The following is a 19162-nucleotide window of genomic DNA, read 5'->3' on the forward strand; positions in this document are numbered from 1 at the left end:
TTTCCTCTTTTGATGAATCTTACCACTCCTTTCCAGGGAGACACTTTTAACAATACTTTATCTCCTACTTGAAATTCTAATGGTTTGCGTCTGTTATCAGCGTAGCTCTTTTGTCGATCACGCGCTGCTTTCAGTCGTTCCTTGACTTGAATGATTTTATCAGTTGTTTCTTGTACTATCTCGGGTCCAGATAGTTGTTTTTCCCCAATTTCTGCCCAACAGACTGGGGTTCTGCACTTTCGTCCAAAAAGTGCTTCGAATGGTGCAGCATTGATACTTGTGTGATAACTGTTATTATAAGAAAATTCTATTAAAGGTAAGTGTTCGTCCCAATTACCTCCGAAATCAACGACACAAGCTCTAAGCATGTCTTCCATCGTCTGGATTGTCCTTTCGCTTTGCCCGTCTGTTTGAGGATGATAAGCTGTGCTTAAGTTCAACTTGGTTCCCATTGCTTTTTGGAAACTTGACCAAAAATGAGAGGTAAAACGGCTATCCCTATCAGAAACAATTGATAAAGGAATGCCATGTAAAGAAACGGTTTCATTTACATAGAATTTGGCTAATTGTTCCATACTAAAGGTTTCTTTCATTGGTAGGAAGTGAGCTGACTTGGTTAGCCGATCTACAATCACCCAGATTGTATCATTACCTTTTCTTGTTTTGGGTAATTTGGTAACAAAATCCATTGTTATCAATTCCCATTTCCAAACTGGCATTTCTAATTGTTGTAGCAAACCTGAGGGTTTCTGATGTTCAGCTTTAACTTGTGAGCAAGTTAGACATTTAGAAACATAGGCTGCTACATCCTTTTTCATTCCTATCCACCAGAAATTTTTCTTTAAATCCTGGTACATTTTATCACTTCCTGGATGCATCGTATATTTAGACTTATGAGCTTCTTCTAATATACGGTTACGTAAATTTCCTAATTTAGGTATCCACATTCTCTTTTTATGGAATCTCCAAATTCCATCTGTTCCTTGTTTTAACTCCTTAATCATTCCTTTTAATTTTTCAGTATCCTCCTTGATTACTGATTCTTGTGCTTTTCTAATCTGATCGTTTAAATCTACTTGTAGATTTAATTTAAGAGAACGTACCCTTTTTGGCTTTTCGTGATACTTTCGACTTAAAGCATCAGCCACCACATTGGTTTTTCCTGCATGATACTGGATATCACAATCATAATCGCTAAGTAACTCCATCCAACGTCTTTGTCTCATATTCAACTCTTTTTGCCCAAAAACATACCTTAAACTCTTATGATCTGTGAATATGGTAAACTTACTACCATAAAGATAATGTCTCCAAATCTTAAGGGCAAAAATTATAGCTCCTAATTCCAAATCATGGGTTGAATAATTTTCTTCATGACTCTTAAGCTGTCTAGATGCATAAGCTATAACTTTTTGACGTTGCATTAATACACATCCATAACCTAACTTTGAAGCGTCACAAAAGACTACAAAGTCTTCAGTTCCTTCCGGTAACGCTAGTATGGGTGTATGGGTTAGTCTTTGCTTAAGAATTCTAAAGGCTTCTTCTTGTTTTGGTCCCCATTCAAACTTAAAATATTTACAGGTTAACTTAGTTAAAGGAATCGCTATTCTAGAAAAATCTCGGATAAATCTTCTATAATAACCGGCCAATCCTAAGAAACTCCTAACCTCGGTTGGTGATTCAGGGGTTTTCCATTTAGTAATTGCCTCGATCTTTGTTGGATCTACATGAATTCCTTCATGATTAACTAAATGTCCGAGAAATTGTACCTGTTCTAACCAAAATTCGCACTTTGAAAACTTAGCATAAAGCTTTTCCTTTCTCAATAAACTTAAAAGTAAGTGCAAGTGCTTTGCATGCTCCTCTTTACTTTTAGAGTAAATTAGAATATCGTCTATGAAGACAATTATGAATTTATCCAAATATGGTTTACATATTCGGTTCATCATGTCCATAAATGCGGCTGGGGCATTGGTTAAACCAAATGGCATGACAGTAAATTCATAATGACCATATCTTGTTCTGAATGCGGTTTTAGGAATGTCCTCTTCCTGTACCTTTAATTGATGATATCCTGATCTTAAATCGATTTTAGAGAAAAATCGAGCTCCCTGAAGTTGATCGAACAAATCATTGATCCTCGGTAATGGATACCGATTCTTAATCGTGACTTTGTTCAATTCGCGGTAGTCAATGCACATACGCATTGATCCGTCCTTCTTTTTAACAAATAAAATCGGCGCTCCCCATGGCGATGAGCTTGGCTGTATATATCCTTTCTCCAACAATTCGTCTAGTTGTTTCTTCAGTTCTTGCATTTCCGCGGGTGCCAACCGGTAAGGTGCTTTGGCAATTGGTGCTGTTCCTGGTAGCAGGTGAATTCTAAATTCAACTTCTCTGTCTGGCGGTAGTCCTGGCAATTCTTCTGGAAAGACATCTGAAAATTGGGACACTACTGGAATGTCTTTTAATTCTTTTCCTTTAGTGTTAGTGATTATAGAAATCAAATACAGTATAGATCCTTTCCTTATATAACTCGCAGTTTTCATCACAGAGATGAATTTAATGGATCTAGATGGTTTATCTCCTTTAATTGTGATCTTTTCACCTCTTGGTGATTTTACTTGAATTGACTTTTGATCACATAAGATATTGGCTTTATTGGCTATTAACCAATCCATTCCTAACACGACATCAAATCCTACCAGATTCATTGGGTAAAGGTTTGCAATAAATTTTTGATTAAAAATTTCCGTTCTTGCTCCTTGCAAGACTTCAGAAACCTTAACGGTTTCTCCATTTGCTGTTTCTACTAGACATTCTTGTGGTAGTTTAGTTAATGATTGATTTAGGAGTTTGCAAAATGAAGTATTAATAAAACTTTGGTTTGCACTAGAGTCAAATAATACTTTAGAAAAAATACCATTAACTAGAAACGTACCAGCAATGACGTCCGGAATCATTCTAGCTTCATCTGCAGTTAGAACGAATGCTCTAGCGTTTTTAGTATTCTTGCTGTTTGTAGCTGGAGCCAACTTTGGACAGTTTGTCTTAATATGACCTTTTTCTCCACAGTTGTAACACATTCCATTACTGGTTTTTCTCATGCAATTTTCTTCCTTGTGCCCTGGCGCATTACAGTAATTGCAGTAAGGAGAGCATCTTCCAGAATGCTTCTTCTTGCAGTTTCTGCAGTATGGTGCTGAGGTAGAACCTACATTCCTACGATTGGAATTCCCAGAACGGAATTCTTGAGTAAGCCTTTGGGTTAGGTTTCTCCTCTGGTCTTCTTCTCTAGTTCGCACTAGTTCATCAGTCAAGGTATTGGCTAGTTCTACAGCTTCCTCTATGGTTTGGGGTCTAGCTGCCTTGACTACATGTCTAATTTCTCCAATTAATCCCCAGATGTAACGGGAGATTAATACCGGTTCAGGTGATGCAAGGGTTGGTACTATCCTAGCATATTCAAAGAATGTGGTAGTGTAACCCTTACTGTCTACCCCGGCCATTCTTAGATTCAGAAACTTATTTGCTATCTGTTCCTTTTCATTGGGAGGGCAGAATTTCCTTTCTACCATATTTTTGAACTCCTCCCATTCCATATTATAAACCCTATCACTTCCTCTTGACTGGGTGATAGTGTTCCACCATTCTAGGGCTGCATTTTTAATCAGATTTGAAGCAAACATTATCCTATCTTCTTCAGCACATTTGCTTATTTTCAGAACAGCCTCAGTTTTCTCTATCCAGCGTAGGGCTGTAATGGGTCCTTCATTGCCCGAGAATTCTGTTGGTTTACAGGACCAGAATTCTTTGTAAGAACAACCATATGGCATGGTTCTTCTTCTTTTGGGAATGGGCGCTTGAAGTATGGGTCCATTGTTCACGCTGTGTTCCGGTTCACTTGGTCGCTTACTGCTATGCTTACTTCTATTATTCGCTTCTTGAACCGTTTGAATAATAAATGGCATTGCTTCTATAATTCCTTGTGCCACTATGTGTTGAACGACACTATTATCCATTTGGTTTCCATTGTTATTGTTGTCCGGATTCTCATTAACCACGTTAATGTTACTCTGGTTATCGTTATTCAGATTATCTTGATTTTCCTCGTCGGCCATCTGAATTTTAAACATTTACCAAATATTAATATCACAACTAATATTTGAATATAGCCAATCACATGACACGCACTTTTAGCCAAAAGCGTCGAGCATTGCGACTTTTACTCTATTTATATAGTATGCATCATTACACACCAGTACTGAAATTTAAATTACAATACCGACTAAAATGTAAAGCTACAATACTAATAGTAGGCATCTGTAGTGTTTTTTTTTCTAACACATACACACATATATTATTATTATTATATTACTACTACCATTCCTCTCATCACATTCACTGATATGGATTCATCCAAAAATCCATATTACGCTCGTCGTATTTCCAGACGAGGCGTTCTCCCACCTGTCGCATTCTCTCACTGCTTTCTAAAATTTCCTCACCGAAGGTCCTAAGCTCTTGGACATTTTCTGCACTCATTGGGGGTGCAGGTTCTAGGACTGGGTTTGGAATCTGTGGTACTGGTTCCTGGTACGGAGGCATAGGGGCCTGGTACGGGTATGGATTCTCTAAAATTTCCCTAACATATGCATCACTAATGTTGTAGGGATCTTGAGGATCTAACCCTGGATAAGCTTCTAAGTTGGGCATTGGCACATTTTCCTGTATTGGGTTTTGTTGCACATAGTCCCTAACATCGTCCCACCAGGGGTCGTAGTTGTTTGGGTCTAGAGGATTTGGTGCAGGTACCCTAGGTATCTCCTCCGGGTTGTAATCAGGCATTTCTATTTGATTTTCTATTTCCATGGGTTGGTCAGGATTTGGTGGTTGGGGTGCTAGCATTTGTTCCAGGTTTGGGTCAGCAGCAGTGGTTGCTAAAATATGGATATTAGCGATACCCCTATTGAGCATATCCTGATTATAAGCATCAGTCTCTCTTTTTGCTGCGGCTAACACTCGCTATTCCTGCAACTTTTTCATTCATTTCCTACGCTCGTGCGCTCCCCTACTGAACCATCCCCTCTTTTTCTGAGGAAATGGCTCTTCAGATTGAGCCTTAAACACAAAGATTCCTTCTTCTGTGTCAGCAGAGTACCCTGAGAGGGCAGGCGGAGAAGAGGAGGTGCCTTCGCTCCTAGGCGAACCAGACAATTGACGATAGGCGTCAGAGGGTCCTTGGTCGCTCATACTGTAAACTAACAAATAGTCAGATAACACATAGCAAGAAAATACAATTATGCACGTATTCCCGTAATTTATTTCCTAACACTTTGAATTTTGATGTCAGCAGAACACTTCTGTGGCTGAATCAGTGGCATAGCTCTGATACCACCTTCTGTCACAGCCCCCGATCCCTAGTTCCCGGGAACGGGCGGCTGTGAGCCAGTTTCGATGGTATCACGTTTATTTATCCAATTTTGGCAGCGGAAATTTTCATCAGGACCGTAGTTAGGAAATATTTAATCAGAGTAAACCACCATGTTTTATAACATTAGACATATTGGGTAAAACCCAAGTTTTCAATATACACATTTTATAGGAATAAATCCTATTTATTTAATAAAAGTATCCATTTTATTCTTAGGTAACTTTATTGCCACTTTTCCAAGCCTCCAGTGCTGTCCAGCTGGCTTCTATTTGGCTTTCACCTTTTGTTACCTGAAACACGTTTTAAAAACATTTTGTCAGTGGGAAATACTGGTGAGTGAATCCCATTTTAATCAGGTTTAAATAAAAAGTAATTTCACAGTGAACAGTATTGAGGGCGATCCCGCAATTACATTTGTTTCCAAGTTATATCATTTATCACCCGTTGGTACTGTCGAAACCCGACTTGTGGAAATGTTACTCCTTAACCAGGTTGTAACCAATTTTGTATACAAAACCCCAACATACCCACGATAATTGTATTCTTACAAATACTCAATAACTGTTATTCGCATAGAAAGGTATTTAAGATTTTGTAAAAACAGTTAACAAAAAGTGGATCAACTCACATTGCTGTCTTAGGTTATTCTTTAGAGTTTCCTGGTGAAATCTATAAATTACACAAATGCACGTGTGTTAGTATAATTGTAGGATCGTTCGTTGACCTGTTTGAGTCGTTTAGAGAAGTTCGTATCCGCATTAAGAGGCGGAAACTAATAATTCGGTGCTATTCAAGCTGTATTCACTTTAATCTTGCTGTTTTATTGATATTGAACACTATTACACGATCTGACAGCACTTCGGCAGAGTACCGGAACAAAACACCATCAACTATGTGTTTTAGAACCGCTCATGTGGACCTATATATAGACTTTCTGGTCCGCTCATATGTACATGTACGTATGAGCGGTTCAAACAATGACATAAAAGCGGTCCAGCAACATTCCAAATAAGCGATCCTAACCTATAATGACACATAAGCGACCCTAGAACATGTACATATAAGCGATCCCTATACAATCTCCTGTTTCTAGGTATCCGTGCCATTTCCGATCTGTTCAATCTTCAAGACTCGATGTAAGACGTAGTCAGCAGACGTAGGTGCACTAACAGACTACCCCTCGGATGTTGACGGAGTCTTTATAGAGTCTTCGCACATGACTATCTACAATCTTCATCAGTCGACAATCTGCCTCTGAAATATCTGTCGTTCCAAGAATCCTTGTTCTCTATTTTCATTATCAACAAACTCTTTTCTCTTGAATGTTGACACGGTGTCTTCAGACTCCCCCTCTCACACAGCTGGGATCGTAGACTGGAATTCAAACTTTCACTGGTTCTAAGATTGTTAACAGGCTCCCATCAGGTTCTAGATCGATACCTGGCTCCATTCTCTCTCAGGATCAATATCTGACTCAAGTCCTGCACAATCTCTACCTAACCATAAGTTTCTACAAAGATTAAAACTTTTCAACAATTTAGAAACTGTGTTGAACCAAAATAATAATGATTTTGCATTCAAGAAATGAATACTGGTTCTTATAAAAACAACTTTACCATCTACACAAACACTCTCCAAACCAGTTCTTTAAGTTTAGCACTTTGAATTTCGAAAATCAGCATCTCAACACCAGTTGTCGAAAATCTTTTTGAATTTTCAAAATTTATGCTAAAACACACCAAAAATCTTTTAATTTTCTGAATGAAAGTAAATGCAGAAATTGAAATATTTACAGACAATATTTTTGTGAGTTTGTGCAAGAGGATCATATCAGTTATAAAACATATCACAAACACCGTTAAGCTTGATTACATGTTAAGTTCTAAACAATTTACTTAGATTGTCAGTATGTTTGTCCACTTAAATTTTCACACAGATTTTAATTGATTCGAGATACGATATTAATGTTTTAAACACTTAAACTTAATTGTGTATCACTCCACTTGAATATACTCCTGTATCCAGATCCCAAATATTCAATCTTACAGGTGAGTATACCACAGATGATATCTGTAAAGGGGTAAATGCGAAACCGTGAGAGCTCAGGTCAGAACTTCCGTTCAACAGAGAGATGATGGCTCGACTTTTGGTGGGTCCCCTTTAGAGGATCTTTTGTTACAACAGCAAAGATTACCAATTTTATTGTTTAATCAGTTTGCTGAGGGCGGCGCTTATGTTTCAAAGCTTTTTGCAGAAAGTATTATTCGGGGACTAGGTCAGTATTTCCATACAGCAGAAGTCTCGGAATAATACCCCAGATATCACTGAGCATAAAGACCTAGTATCTCAGAATACGGGACCTTTCAAACAAGATTTCGGGGGTTACCCATATATCCAAGAATAGTTACCCACAAATTAAGTAAGTTTGATTTAGGTTTTTATCTCGTTTCAATATACTAAATGTGCGAAAATCTACTGACACATCCGCAGTAAGATTGTTTATCACATTTTGACTTTACAATTCTTTAGCGTGCTATGATAGTTCACTGATGTACTATCATTTCCTCTTTTATGCAACAAAAACTCATTTTTCAGTTTTATCATGTTTTTGTCTTTTTCAAATTTTCTGATATTTTTAGATTTTCTAAAAATTCTTACTCCCCCTAAAATTCAAACACATCTAAAGAAAATTGAAAACAAACTGTACAGAACATGACAACTGATATCGAAACACTTCAATTCTCCATCCGTTTGGCTTAAACAATCAGAACTCCCCCTCACAACAACCTATTTTCTCATAATGATTTCAAAACACTTAAGTTTGTTTTAATCAGAATGGTTTTTCCGGAAAATATGTTTAGTTGTTTTTACCTTTTGTAAAATGGGGTTCAAATCATCACTTTGTTTATCAAATTCTTGAATGATAATTAAATCAAGTCCAATTCAATGACCTTGATTTAACCACTTGTAAGATCTACACCAATCACTACCATACAACCACTTGTAGGTTTAGCAATTTAAGCTTATCAAACCTGTTTTTCAACCAATTACCATCTTTTGGTTGAATTCTCAAGATGCCGATTCCTACTCCTAGCTTACAAACCTGGGAGTTCCGGCAAGTCCTGCAACTTTTCAAACACAGATTTAGAAAGATGCCGATTCATGATCCACAATACCATCTTGGGATCTCCGGCAAGTCAGGTTTTTATTCTTGAAAAAATATATCCACCCAAGCCTGACCTTCCTTGGGTGTAACCTCATCGTTCTCCTCGTTCCTTTCAACCGACTTGTAAACCCATCCTTTGGACGCATAAAAATCTTTAATGCTCTGGGCCTTACCACTGACCATTTTTCTAAAGATGCGTTTTACATTTCCGTTAAAAGTTTTTTTAACATCAATTTTCTTCTTGTCAGAATAAAACTGATTTGAAATTTCAACTTTTCCGATTTTAGATTTGTAATTTTTAGCACTTAGTGGCGGAAAATTCACATCATCCACTTTCGGAACTTTCTTTTCAATCTTTTTCTCAACACGTGGCTCCTCTGATTTTATGGAATCAGATTCATCACCGGACTTTTTACCTGAACCTTTAACAACCCATTTCTGATTTGTAGCATTTTCTATTCTTTTGGAAGCACTCTTTGAACATTCTCCTTTTTCATAAGTTGAATTCTCAAAGCCTGTGAACTTCCGGGTTGACAGTTCAGTCTTTTCAACAACTTTTTCTTTCATTTTTCTTGAGACTTCTTGTTTTGGTCGAAATGTCTTTGGACAATCTTTCGCAACATGACCTACAGCTTTACACTGAAAACAAGATCTCTTTTCAACCTTCTTCGGGTCTTCCTTCTTCTTCATGTCCTCTTGCTTCTTAGCAAGGAATTCTTGATTTGTCTGATTTCTGAATGATTTTTCTTTTTCAGCTTCTGTTGTTTTTCCTGCAACAAACATTGTTTTTGGTTTATACACTTTTTCATTTTTATAGTTTTTCGGTGGAACAAAACCAAGACCTTTCTTTTTGTAATTACGATTATGGTTTGGTTTCTTTTGGAAACTATAACCACAATTGTAACCCATTTTCTTGTTGATTCTTTGTTGATCTCTTGAAGTGTATTGTTTAGGTTTTCCATTAAGATTAAAATCTTTTATTTCAGAAATATTAATTTCTGTTATTTTGAAAACCTTTTGAATCATTTCAAGTCTGACACTTCTTATTGGAAAATTCTCGTCAGAATATAACCTGTCAGAACCTTTCTAAGTATATGCTACTTTGACTGATTCATCATTCAAATTAGATTTTGAAAGTAAAAATTCTTTATCATAAACCCGTTTGTCCTTTTTGACTGTTGACTTTGACGCACTGGACCCAGACTTTGACTCGGGTTTAGACTTCGGTTTTGATTCCTCATTGTCATCTGTGTCTAACACCTGATCGACCATACTTTTTATCAACTTTGACTCATGATCAGTGTCTGATGACGTATATGTGACATCAATACTTTCTGGTAAGTTATCCGACGACCCAGACTCCCATTTCAAATTGATCGCTTTATTGACTCTTTCTGAATTTGGATTTCGAGGTGAATATCCATTTTCGACCGGGGGCGGACATCTATTGTAGGATACACTTGGTTTCTTACCAGAAGCTTTCACTTTTTCTTCATCTTTTGTCATGGATTTTTCTTCTTCAAATATCTTCACTTCTTCAAATGTCTTCAAATCTTTCATCACTGGATAAATCCTGTCAACAACAAAAGTAGAACATGAGTAACTGTCTAATAATTTCTTAACTTTCTCAGTTTCTATCTTTTGCGTTGCCAACTCAAGCTCGAGATCTGCACATTTCTTTATGTTATAGTTTGCTGTATCAAGCTGTCTCAGATAAGCTATCTTCAAAGTATTCATAGCTTCAGCTTGTTCACCATCAGAATCTGTATACTTGTTGATTTCTCTGTTCATTGTGTCATACGATTCTTTCAACTTGTGAATGTTGTGCAACAGCTCATTGTTCTGCTTAATCAGCGAATCACAGTTCATGCACTTTTCTTGGACCATGACCGGTTCAACATCCACTTTAATCTCAAATTTAGGAACCTCTTTGACTGTCCTGCTTGAATTTAAAAATTGAGCTCTTCTCAATTTCTCAGCTTTTGCTTCTTCCTTCAATCTCTCTTCCTCTTCTTCCTCCTCTCTGATCTTTCTTCGTCTCTCTTCAGCAGCTTCCATGACTTCCTGCATCTTTCTGCACATTTTAGATCATAAGCATTAGCAAAGAAAGCATGAGAAGTATTTTTGGCCATAAAGTCTTGATCTGTACAGAAATCATCCCAAGTAAATCCTTCAGCCATCTTCTCGTCATCTTGTTCAGCTAAACACACTTTGCTTTCTTTCGGAAGATACTTTTCCCAGGTAAAATTATCATATTTTCCCTGACTAACAACACAAGCCTTTTTATCAACCACATCTCTCCCATGAGCCGTTTGTGCATGCTGCTGTGCTGGCTGAGTGATTTGATGATAGATGGCCTTCTTGTGATAATCATTGTTTCCGAAAGGATTATGGGCACCGGTAGCTTCACGGTTTTTGCATTCCCTCTTGAAATGCCCCTTCTCCCTGCAACGAAAACACGTAACTTTGGATTTATCAAAACCCAAAGCTGAAACATTCGCATCTCGAAAATCATCACGGCCGGTAATTTGTTTAAACTTTTCAGCACGTCTCATCACACTCGCCATACACCATTTTATATCCATCAATTCCATTTCCTCAGCATCAATTTGATCGTAATCCTCTTTCGTGAGCATTGGATTTCCGATCTTTCCTGCAACAAAACAACTATAAGATTCTAAAATCATCCCTAACAAAGACATTTGATTTTTAGCAATTTCTTCAGTGTAGTCTTGATCATTTTCAAGGCTTAATACAATGTTACACTGAAGTTTTCTACCATTCTTTGTTACAGAGATATTAGGATCGAAAGATGAAAATCTTGTGCTGTTGCTTGATCCTTGAGATGCCGTCTTCTCAGAAGAATCTTTAACACTGTAAGCAGTTTCGATCTTAGGAGAATACTTTGTTGAATCAGTAACACCATGCTTGTAGTACAGACTGATATCCTGTTCTCCATCATAGTTTTTCATCCTAGCGATCTTTCTCTGCTCCATCTCTTGGGCTTCCAAATGCTTGATAAAATCTCCCAAAGTCATAGCTCCGTAATCTTTTCTGTTAGATCTTAGCATCATCAGAAATGTTCCCCATGTTTCGTGTGGAAGCGCATCTGCAAGTTTTTCAATTAATTCATCAGTGTCTTTCTTAATACCAAGTTTTGTCATATTTCTCACCAAGTTACAATATCTATCAATAATCTGCTTGGTGTTTTCAGATTTCAAACCACAACATCATCCTTTGTGGGTTTAACAAATTGTTCCACGGTGTGTTCCCACGCATCAAGATGATAGGCTTCTACCCAATTTCCGAATCTTTCCGACCACACGTTGTAATCATCAATATCCATGAGTTTCGGTGGTTTCTGAGACGTTCCGGTTTCATTTTCAATCAAAGCACTTTGAGTAATCGAGGCAGGGGTAGCAAAGGCGTTATAAAATTCAGTATCCATTGTTCACAATTGTTCACAAATTCACAATAATTTCCTAATTTTAGCAATCAAATAAGCGGATCAGACACTGTTCGTTCGAGCGATCTAGACAAATTTCACTAAGAGCGGTCCAAAATTCTGTCAAATGAGCGATCCAAAGATAGTCGTTCGGGCGGACCAACAGATGTTCATTCGAGCGGTTCACAAGTGTTAGTTCGAGCGGTCCAACAGTTTTAGTTCGAGTGGTTCACAAGTGTTAGTTCGTTCGAGCGGTTCAACCGAGTACGAATGAGCGGTCCAAACTAAGATTTCAAGCGATCCAAACCCAAAATTTGATCCTTGGAGCGGTCCAGATGCTGATGTCACGTTTTGCGCGAATCTGTAAGAACAAATCACCTAAAATCTTTGTATCTACGTCGATTTTAGATCTGAAAACTTCAAGGATTTGTTAATTCATGATTCCGAGTGCACAGTGTGATTTTGAGCTTGTTTTACCGTGAAAAATTTTGAAAAAAATGAAGAAAGAGTAGAAAATCAGAAAAATAGCAGCTAAAATGGCAAGAACTCCTCCTCCTGAGCTCTGATACCACTTGTAGGATCGTTCGTTGACCTGTTTGAGTCGTTCAGAGAAGTTCGTATCCGAATTAAGAGGCGGAAACTAATAATTCGGTGCTATTCAAGCTGTATTCACTTTAATCTTGCTGTTTTATTGATATTGAACACTATTACACGATCTGACAGCTCTTCGGCAGAGTACCGGAACAAAACACCATCAACTATGTGTTTTAGAACCGCTCATGTGGACCTATATATAGACTTTCTGGTCCGCTCATACGTACATGTACGTATGAGCGGTTCAAACAATGACATAAAAGCGGTCCAGCAACATTCCAAATAAGCGATCCTAACCTATAATGACACATAAGCGACCCTAGAACATGTACATATAAGCGGTCCCTATACAATCTCCTGTTTCTAGGTATCCGTGCCATTTCCGATCTGTTCAATCTTCAAGACTCGATGTAAGACGTAGTCAGCAGACATAGGTGCACTAACAATAATAACCCATTTTAACATTAGTAATACCCTCCCCGAGACGGCATTCCAACGACTACGTCGGGCAGAACCACGACAGCCGTTACGGAACCCTAGATCAATCGGGTAGCGTATCTAATACGTCTCCAGGGGTTATAATACTTACATCGTAGCAGAACCTCGCTATTTTAGGGGGTATAATGCTCGGGTATAATAACGCCACTACAGAAATTTAGAAAGAAAGAAAGGAAATGAACGAGCAGACTGAAGGCCCGTTGCCCTCTTTATATAGGGCTGTAATCGCGTCTCCACGCGGCCCGCGTGAAGAACAGGCCAAGCTTACGCGGCCCGCGTCAACGCTGGGTCAACGCGTAGCTTGGCTGGGTCAGCGTATAGACTTGCCGTGTGTTGGGCCACGTGGCCGCACCGGGCTTTGCCAGATTTTAGGACGCTCGCGGCCCGCATGAACTTAAACGGAACCATACGCGGCCCACATGAACTAAAGATTTCAGCGGAGTCCATTTACATATTAATGCGGCCCGCCTTAGGTTGAGGTGAGGTCATACGCGGCCCGCCTCAACTTAAGATTTAGGGTTTTTAATTTATTTTATGTATTATGTTCTACTTTGGGCTCGGTTTTCACATACGGGGTGCATATAAAGACATGTTGATATATTTCAAGATATATTAGGGTGTCAAAATTATTATGAGGGTGTCGGTTTTACCGAGGGTTGTTATAAGTTCTCTAACAAACCTAAACAGAACCGTCTTACTAATTGTTTATGCATTCTGTTTTTCTTTTTAGAATGGCATCCCAGCCCATGTCTACTTCTGTTTCTGCAGTCATGACTGCTGTCATGACTTCCGCTGTTGCTGTTACAACCGGCCTGGTTGCACCACTACCTAACGCAATCTCACTTGCTGAGAAACCTGAGAAATTCAACGGTGTGAATTTCAAACAGTGGCAGCAAAAGATGTTCTTTTATCTGACCACTCTAAACCTAGCACGGTTCTTGACTGAAACCGTTCCCCATGTGGATGAAGGGGATGTGGATGCTCAATCACTGAGCGCGGTTCATGCTTGGAATCATTCGGATTTCTTATGCCGCAACTATATCTTGAATGGTCTAGTTGATACGCTTTACAATGTGTATTGTAAAGCCAAGACTGCCGAAGAGTTATGGGAGTCTTTGGACCGCAAATACAAAACAGAAGATGCGGGCACCATGAAATTCGTGGTGGCTAAGTTTTCGGACTTTAAAATGATAGATGCTAAAACTGTCATGAGCCAAGTCCAAGAATTGCAACTTATTCTTCATGATATACATGCGGAAGGAATGATCCTCAGCGAGACATTCCAAGTTGCTGCAATGATTGAAAAGCTGCCACCAAGTTGTGTTGATTTCAAGAACCATCTCAAGCATAAGCGAAAGGAGATGACCATTGAAGATCTCGTTGTTCGTCTTCGTATTGAAGAAGATAACAAGTTGGCTTTGAAACGGATTGATGGTCCTGAAACAGTAAAGGCCAATCTTGTTGAACATGGCTAATCTTCAAAGGGAAAAAACAGTGGAAAGGGTTGAAAGAAAGGTCATGGGAAACGCTCCAACCTTGGTGCTAAGGGGGGAGTTGGGAAAAAGAAGTTCCAAGGAACTTGTTAAAATTGTCAAAAGCAAGGCCACAAGGCCAACGAATGCAAGCTTCCCAAGAAGGAAAATGCTTGACAAGTGAACGTGGTTCATGAAGTCGACAACCTTGTTGCCTTGGTCACGGATCTCTCGATTTTGGTGACCGAAGTTAATTTGGTTGGGCAAAATAACAAGGATTGGTGGGTTGATACGTGGGCTACCCGTCATGTGTGTTCCGACAAAAGCCTTTTCAACACCTTCAAGGAGGTGACTAATGGCGAAAAGGTTTTTATGGGAAACTCCGCCATGGCGGAAATTAAAGGTGAGGGGAACGTGGTTCTCAAGATGACTTCTGGAAAGGAACTCACTTTTTCAAACGTGTTATATGTTCCAGAAATTCGTAAGAACCTTGTGTCGGGGTGGCAATTGAACAAGTTTAGGTTCAAAATGGTGATTGAGTCGGATAAGGTCGTGTTGACTAAAAATGGTATGTATGTTGGTAAGGGCTATGCCCTAAATGGAATGTTTAAACTCAATGTAATGGTTGTGAATGCAATGAAAGAAACCGCTACTAGTTCTACGTACTTGATTGAGTCTTCTAATCTTTGGCATGGTAGACTAGGTCATGTTAATTATAATTCCATTCTTCATTTAATTAAACTTGATTCCATACCAACATTCGATATCGACTCAATTAATAAATGTGAAACTTGCGTAGAAGCAAAACAAACGAAATCGTCATTCAAAAAGGTTGAACGAATCACCGAACCCCTCGAGATGATCCACACTGATGGGTGTGATCTAAATGCAATTCCTACTCGTGGTGGGAACAAGTACTGCATCACGTTCATTGATGATAGTACAAGGTATTGCTATGTTTACTTACTTAAGAGTAAGGACGAGGCTATTAACAAGTTTATCTTGTTTAACGCCGAAGTTGAGAATCAACTAAATCGGAAAATCAAAATCATAAGGAGCGACCGAGGAGGTGAATATGTTTCACCTTTTATAGACGTATGTGCAAAAAGTGGATTCATCCACGAACTCACGGTTCCTTACTCCCCTCAATCAAATGGCATAGCGGAACGAAAAAATCGCACCTTGAAAGAAATGATGAATGCCATGATGATAAGTTCGGGTGTAAACCAAAACATGTGGGGAGAAGCAATCTTATCGGCAAATTATGTGTTGAACATGATACCCAATAAGAAAAAGGATGTAACGCCTTACGAATTATGGACGGGAAAGAAACCACCATATAAATCCTTGAAAGTGTGGGGATGTCTAGCTAAGGTGGTGGTAACACCGCCTAAGCGCCTACTAATAGTACCCAAAACAGTGGATTGTGTATTTATAGGATACACTCGTCCTTATGGTCCATATCGCTATGTGTTGAACATGATACCCAATAAGAAAAAGGATGTACACCTTACGAATTATGGACAAGAAAGAAACCACCATCTAAATCCTTGAAAGTGTGGGGGTGTCTAGCTAAGGTGGTGGTCACACCGCCTAAGCGCCTACTAATAGGACCCAAAATAGTGGATTATGTATTTATAGGATACACTCGTCCTTATGGTCCATATCGCTTTCTTGTGCATGATTCTAACAACCCTGGAATATGCAATGGCACCATAATAGAATCGCTTTCTTGTGCATGATTCTAGACCGGTTGAGAAAATTGTTCCCGAGGGTGAAGTTGAAAACGATGAACCTCGAGAACAATCTAAGACTGAGGAAGTTGAAATCAGGAAAAGTAAACGGCAAAGGACTGAAAAATCTTTTGGCCTTGAGTTTCTTACCTATATGGTAGAAGATGAACCTCAAACGTACCAACAAGTGGTGCATTCCTTAGAAAGATCTCAGTGGAGGGAGGCAATCAAAAGTGAGATAGACTCTATCTTACAAAACCATACTTGGGAACCAATGGATCTTCCTCAAGGATGTAAACCACTAGGATATCGATGGATCTTCAAGAAGAAGATGAAACCAAATGGAACCATCGACATGTACAAAGAAAGGTTGGTGATCAAAGGATATAAACAACGAGAAGGTTTAAATTACTTTGATACATATTCTCCAGTTACACGAATAACATCCATCAGGTTGGTGCACACCATTGTCGCCATTACAAATTTAGAAGTTCACCAAATGGATGTGAAAACAACTTTCTTGAATGGAATCCAAGAGGAAGAAATCTACATGGAGCAACCCGAAGGCTTCACAGGTATTGGGCAAGAAAAGAAAGTGTGTAAACTTGTAAAATCCTTGTATGGATTAAAACAAGCTCCAAAACAATGGCACCAAAAGTTTGATCATGTCATGCTTGATGCTGGGTTCAAAATCAATGAATGTGACAAATGTGTGTATGTGAAGGACACATCTGATGGATATGTCATTTTGTGTCTATAGGTAGATGATATGCTCATTGCTGGAAGTGATGACAAAATCTTAAAATCTACAAATAACATGCTAAAAGCAAGATTTGACACGAAAGACATGGGTCTTGCGGATGTGATTTTGGGGGTCAAAATCACGCGAACCCAAAGTGGACTTGTTTTTAGTCAATCCCACTATGTGGACAAAATTCTTGAGAAGTCCAATGCAAATGACTCTAATGAAGCTAGAACTCCACTTGACACAAGTCAACATCTAGCCAAGAATAGAGGTGAACCTGTAAACCAGTTGGAATACTCAAGAATTATTGGTAGCTTGATGTATCTTATGAGTTGTACTAGACCATACATAGCATATGCTGTGAGCAAGCTAAGTAGATACACGAGCAACCCAAGTTCAATGAATTGGAACTGTATCACTCGGTTGCTTCGCTACTTAAGATACACTCGGGAATACGTGTTGCATTATAACAGATATCCAGTTATAGAAGGACATTGCGATGCAAATTGGATATCTGACACGAATGATTCCAGAGCAACAAGTGGGTATGTATTCACACTTGGAGGTGCTGCTATATCGTGGAAATTGTCAAAACAAACGGTTATCGCTAGATCCATGATGGAATCAGAGTTCATCGCTTTAGATAAAGCAGGTGAAGAGGCAGAATGGCTACGTAAATTTGTTGAGGATATACCAAGATGGCCTAAGCCGGCATCGGCCATTTGTATACATTGTGATAACCAATCGGCACTTGGCAGAGCTCGTAGCACAATATATATCGGTAGGAAAAGATATATCAGACGTAGACATAATACGATACGACAACTAATCTGTACAGGAATTATCACTGTTGACTACGTGAGGTCAAGGGATAATATTGCGGATCCGCTAACAAAAGGCCTAAGTAGAGAGTTAGTACAGAAGTCGTCCATGGGAATAGGACTGAAGCCCTTGAAAATATAAGTTTATATGATGGAAACCTAACTCAGTAGACTGGAGATCCCAAGAGCTAAGTTCAATAGGAAAACCTAATTGTATGAATTAGTTAGGTCACTGTGGGGGATAACCCTACGTATATATATAAGGGAGTTTATTGCAAAGCTTAATAAACTTCCTAGTCCATTCCTAAAAGTGACAAGTGTGAGGCTAAGCTTATGGCTTTTAATGATTCGACTAAGGTAACCATACATAGTGAATCACCTATGTGAGAGAGAAGTAGGGTCGCTTCGAAGGGTATTGTTGGGACACAATACCTAATGGCTCTCACAGAACCAGGCATCATGTTCATGACCATAACGAACATAACTATGTGGACTTGACTTTGTCAGGGAGAGTCTTGTGTGAAGTGCGTTGTCGTCTACATAAACGGCAGACGGGTTCAAAGACATCGAGTTCTACTCAGAGCTAGTGGGCTAAGTGCATTTCATGAGCGAAGGTTCAAAGGGTAACACCTACCTATCGTATGCAAAACTCAACTGCTGAAATCTAATTGGATTAATGTTGTTTCTGAGATCGACCTCCATTCATGTGGGGGATTGTTGGAAGTTTTGGTATGAATGGAAAGTTTCATGTGGTAAAACCACTTTGTCCCACATTGGAGTGGGAACAAAAAGATAGGCTATTTATAAGGTGAAACCTTAATGAAGCCTTTGAAGTCTTATGACATGTTTTACCACAAGTCCTACCCGCGCGCTCTCAGGGGGGGGGTGCAAAAAAATGGAACCGGAACTAGTTGAACTCGCGTATGCCCGCACGTCCTGCGGACACAAATGCAGCTCTGAAAACCCGAGCTCGCGGGAGACAGTTTTTGCACTCGAGACTGACTAATTATTTTTATTAATTAGTCTTTAAAACTAAAACGGTTGGTCTTATTGATGGGTTTTTAACTGAAATGATTTTCAGTTTTAATGAGAATCATTATTCAGTTTCGAAACCGCTGAGCCATTATGTGAGTTAATTCTCTGCAATGATGAGGCCAGAATCAGTTATGATTTGTGCCTATAAAACCCAATGCAGACAACCTGTTTAGACACACCTCAACAACTTCTCTTCTCTCAATCTCAGCTTCTGTA

General features: G+C 38.9%; 1 protein-coding gene across 1 annotated transcript in view; it reads left to right on the forward strand.

Annotated features, from left to right (window-relative positions):
* The window catches only part of LOC110895114, a 34195-nt gene extending 19580 nt beyond the window's left edge, over positions 1–14615 (forward strand). The window contains exon 2 of the mRNA XM_022142685.1: positions 13871–14615. Coding sequence (XP_021998377.1) covers positions 13871–14615 — 745 coding nt within the window. The remainder of the gene's footprint in view (positions 1–13870) is intronic.
* The last annotated feature ends 4547 nt before the right edge of the window (positions 14616–19162 follow it).

Source organism: Helianthus annuus, chromosome 6 (genome assembly GCF_002127325.2).
Source record: "Helianthus annuus cultivar XRQ/B chromosome 6, HanXRQr2.0-SUNRISE, whole genome shotgun sequence".
Lineage (NCBI taxonomy): Eukaryota > Viridiplantae > Streptophyta > Magnoliopsida > Asterales > Asteraceae > Helianthus > Helianthus annuus.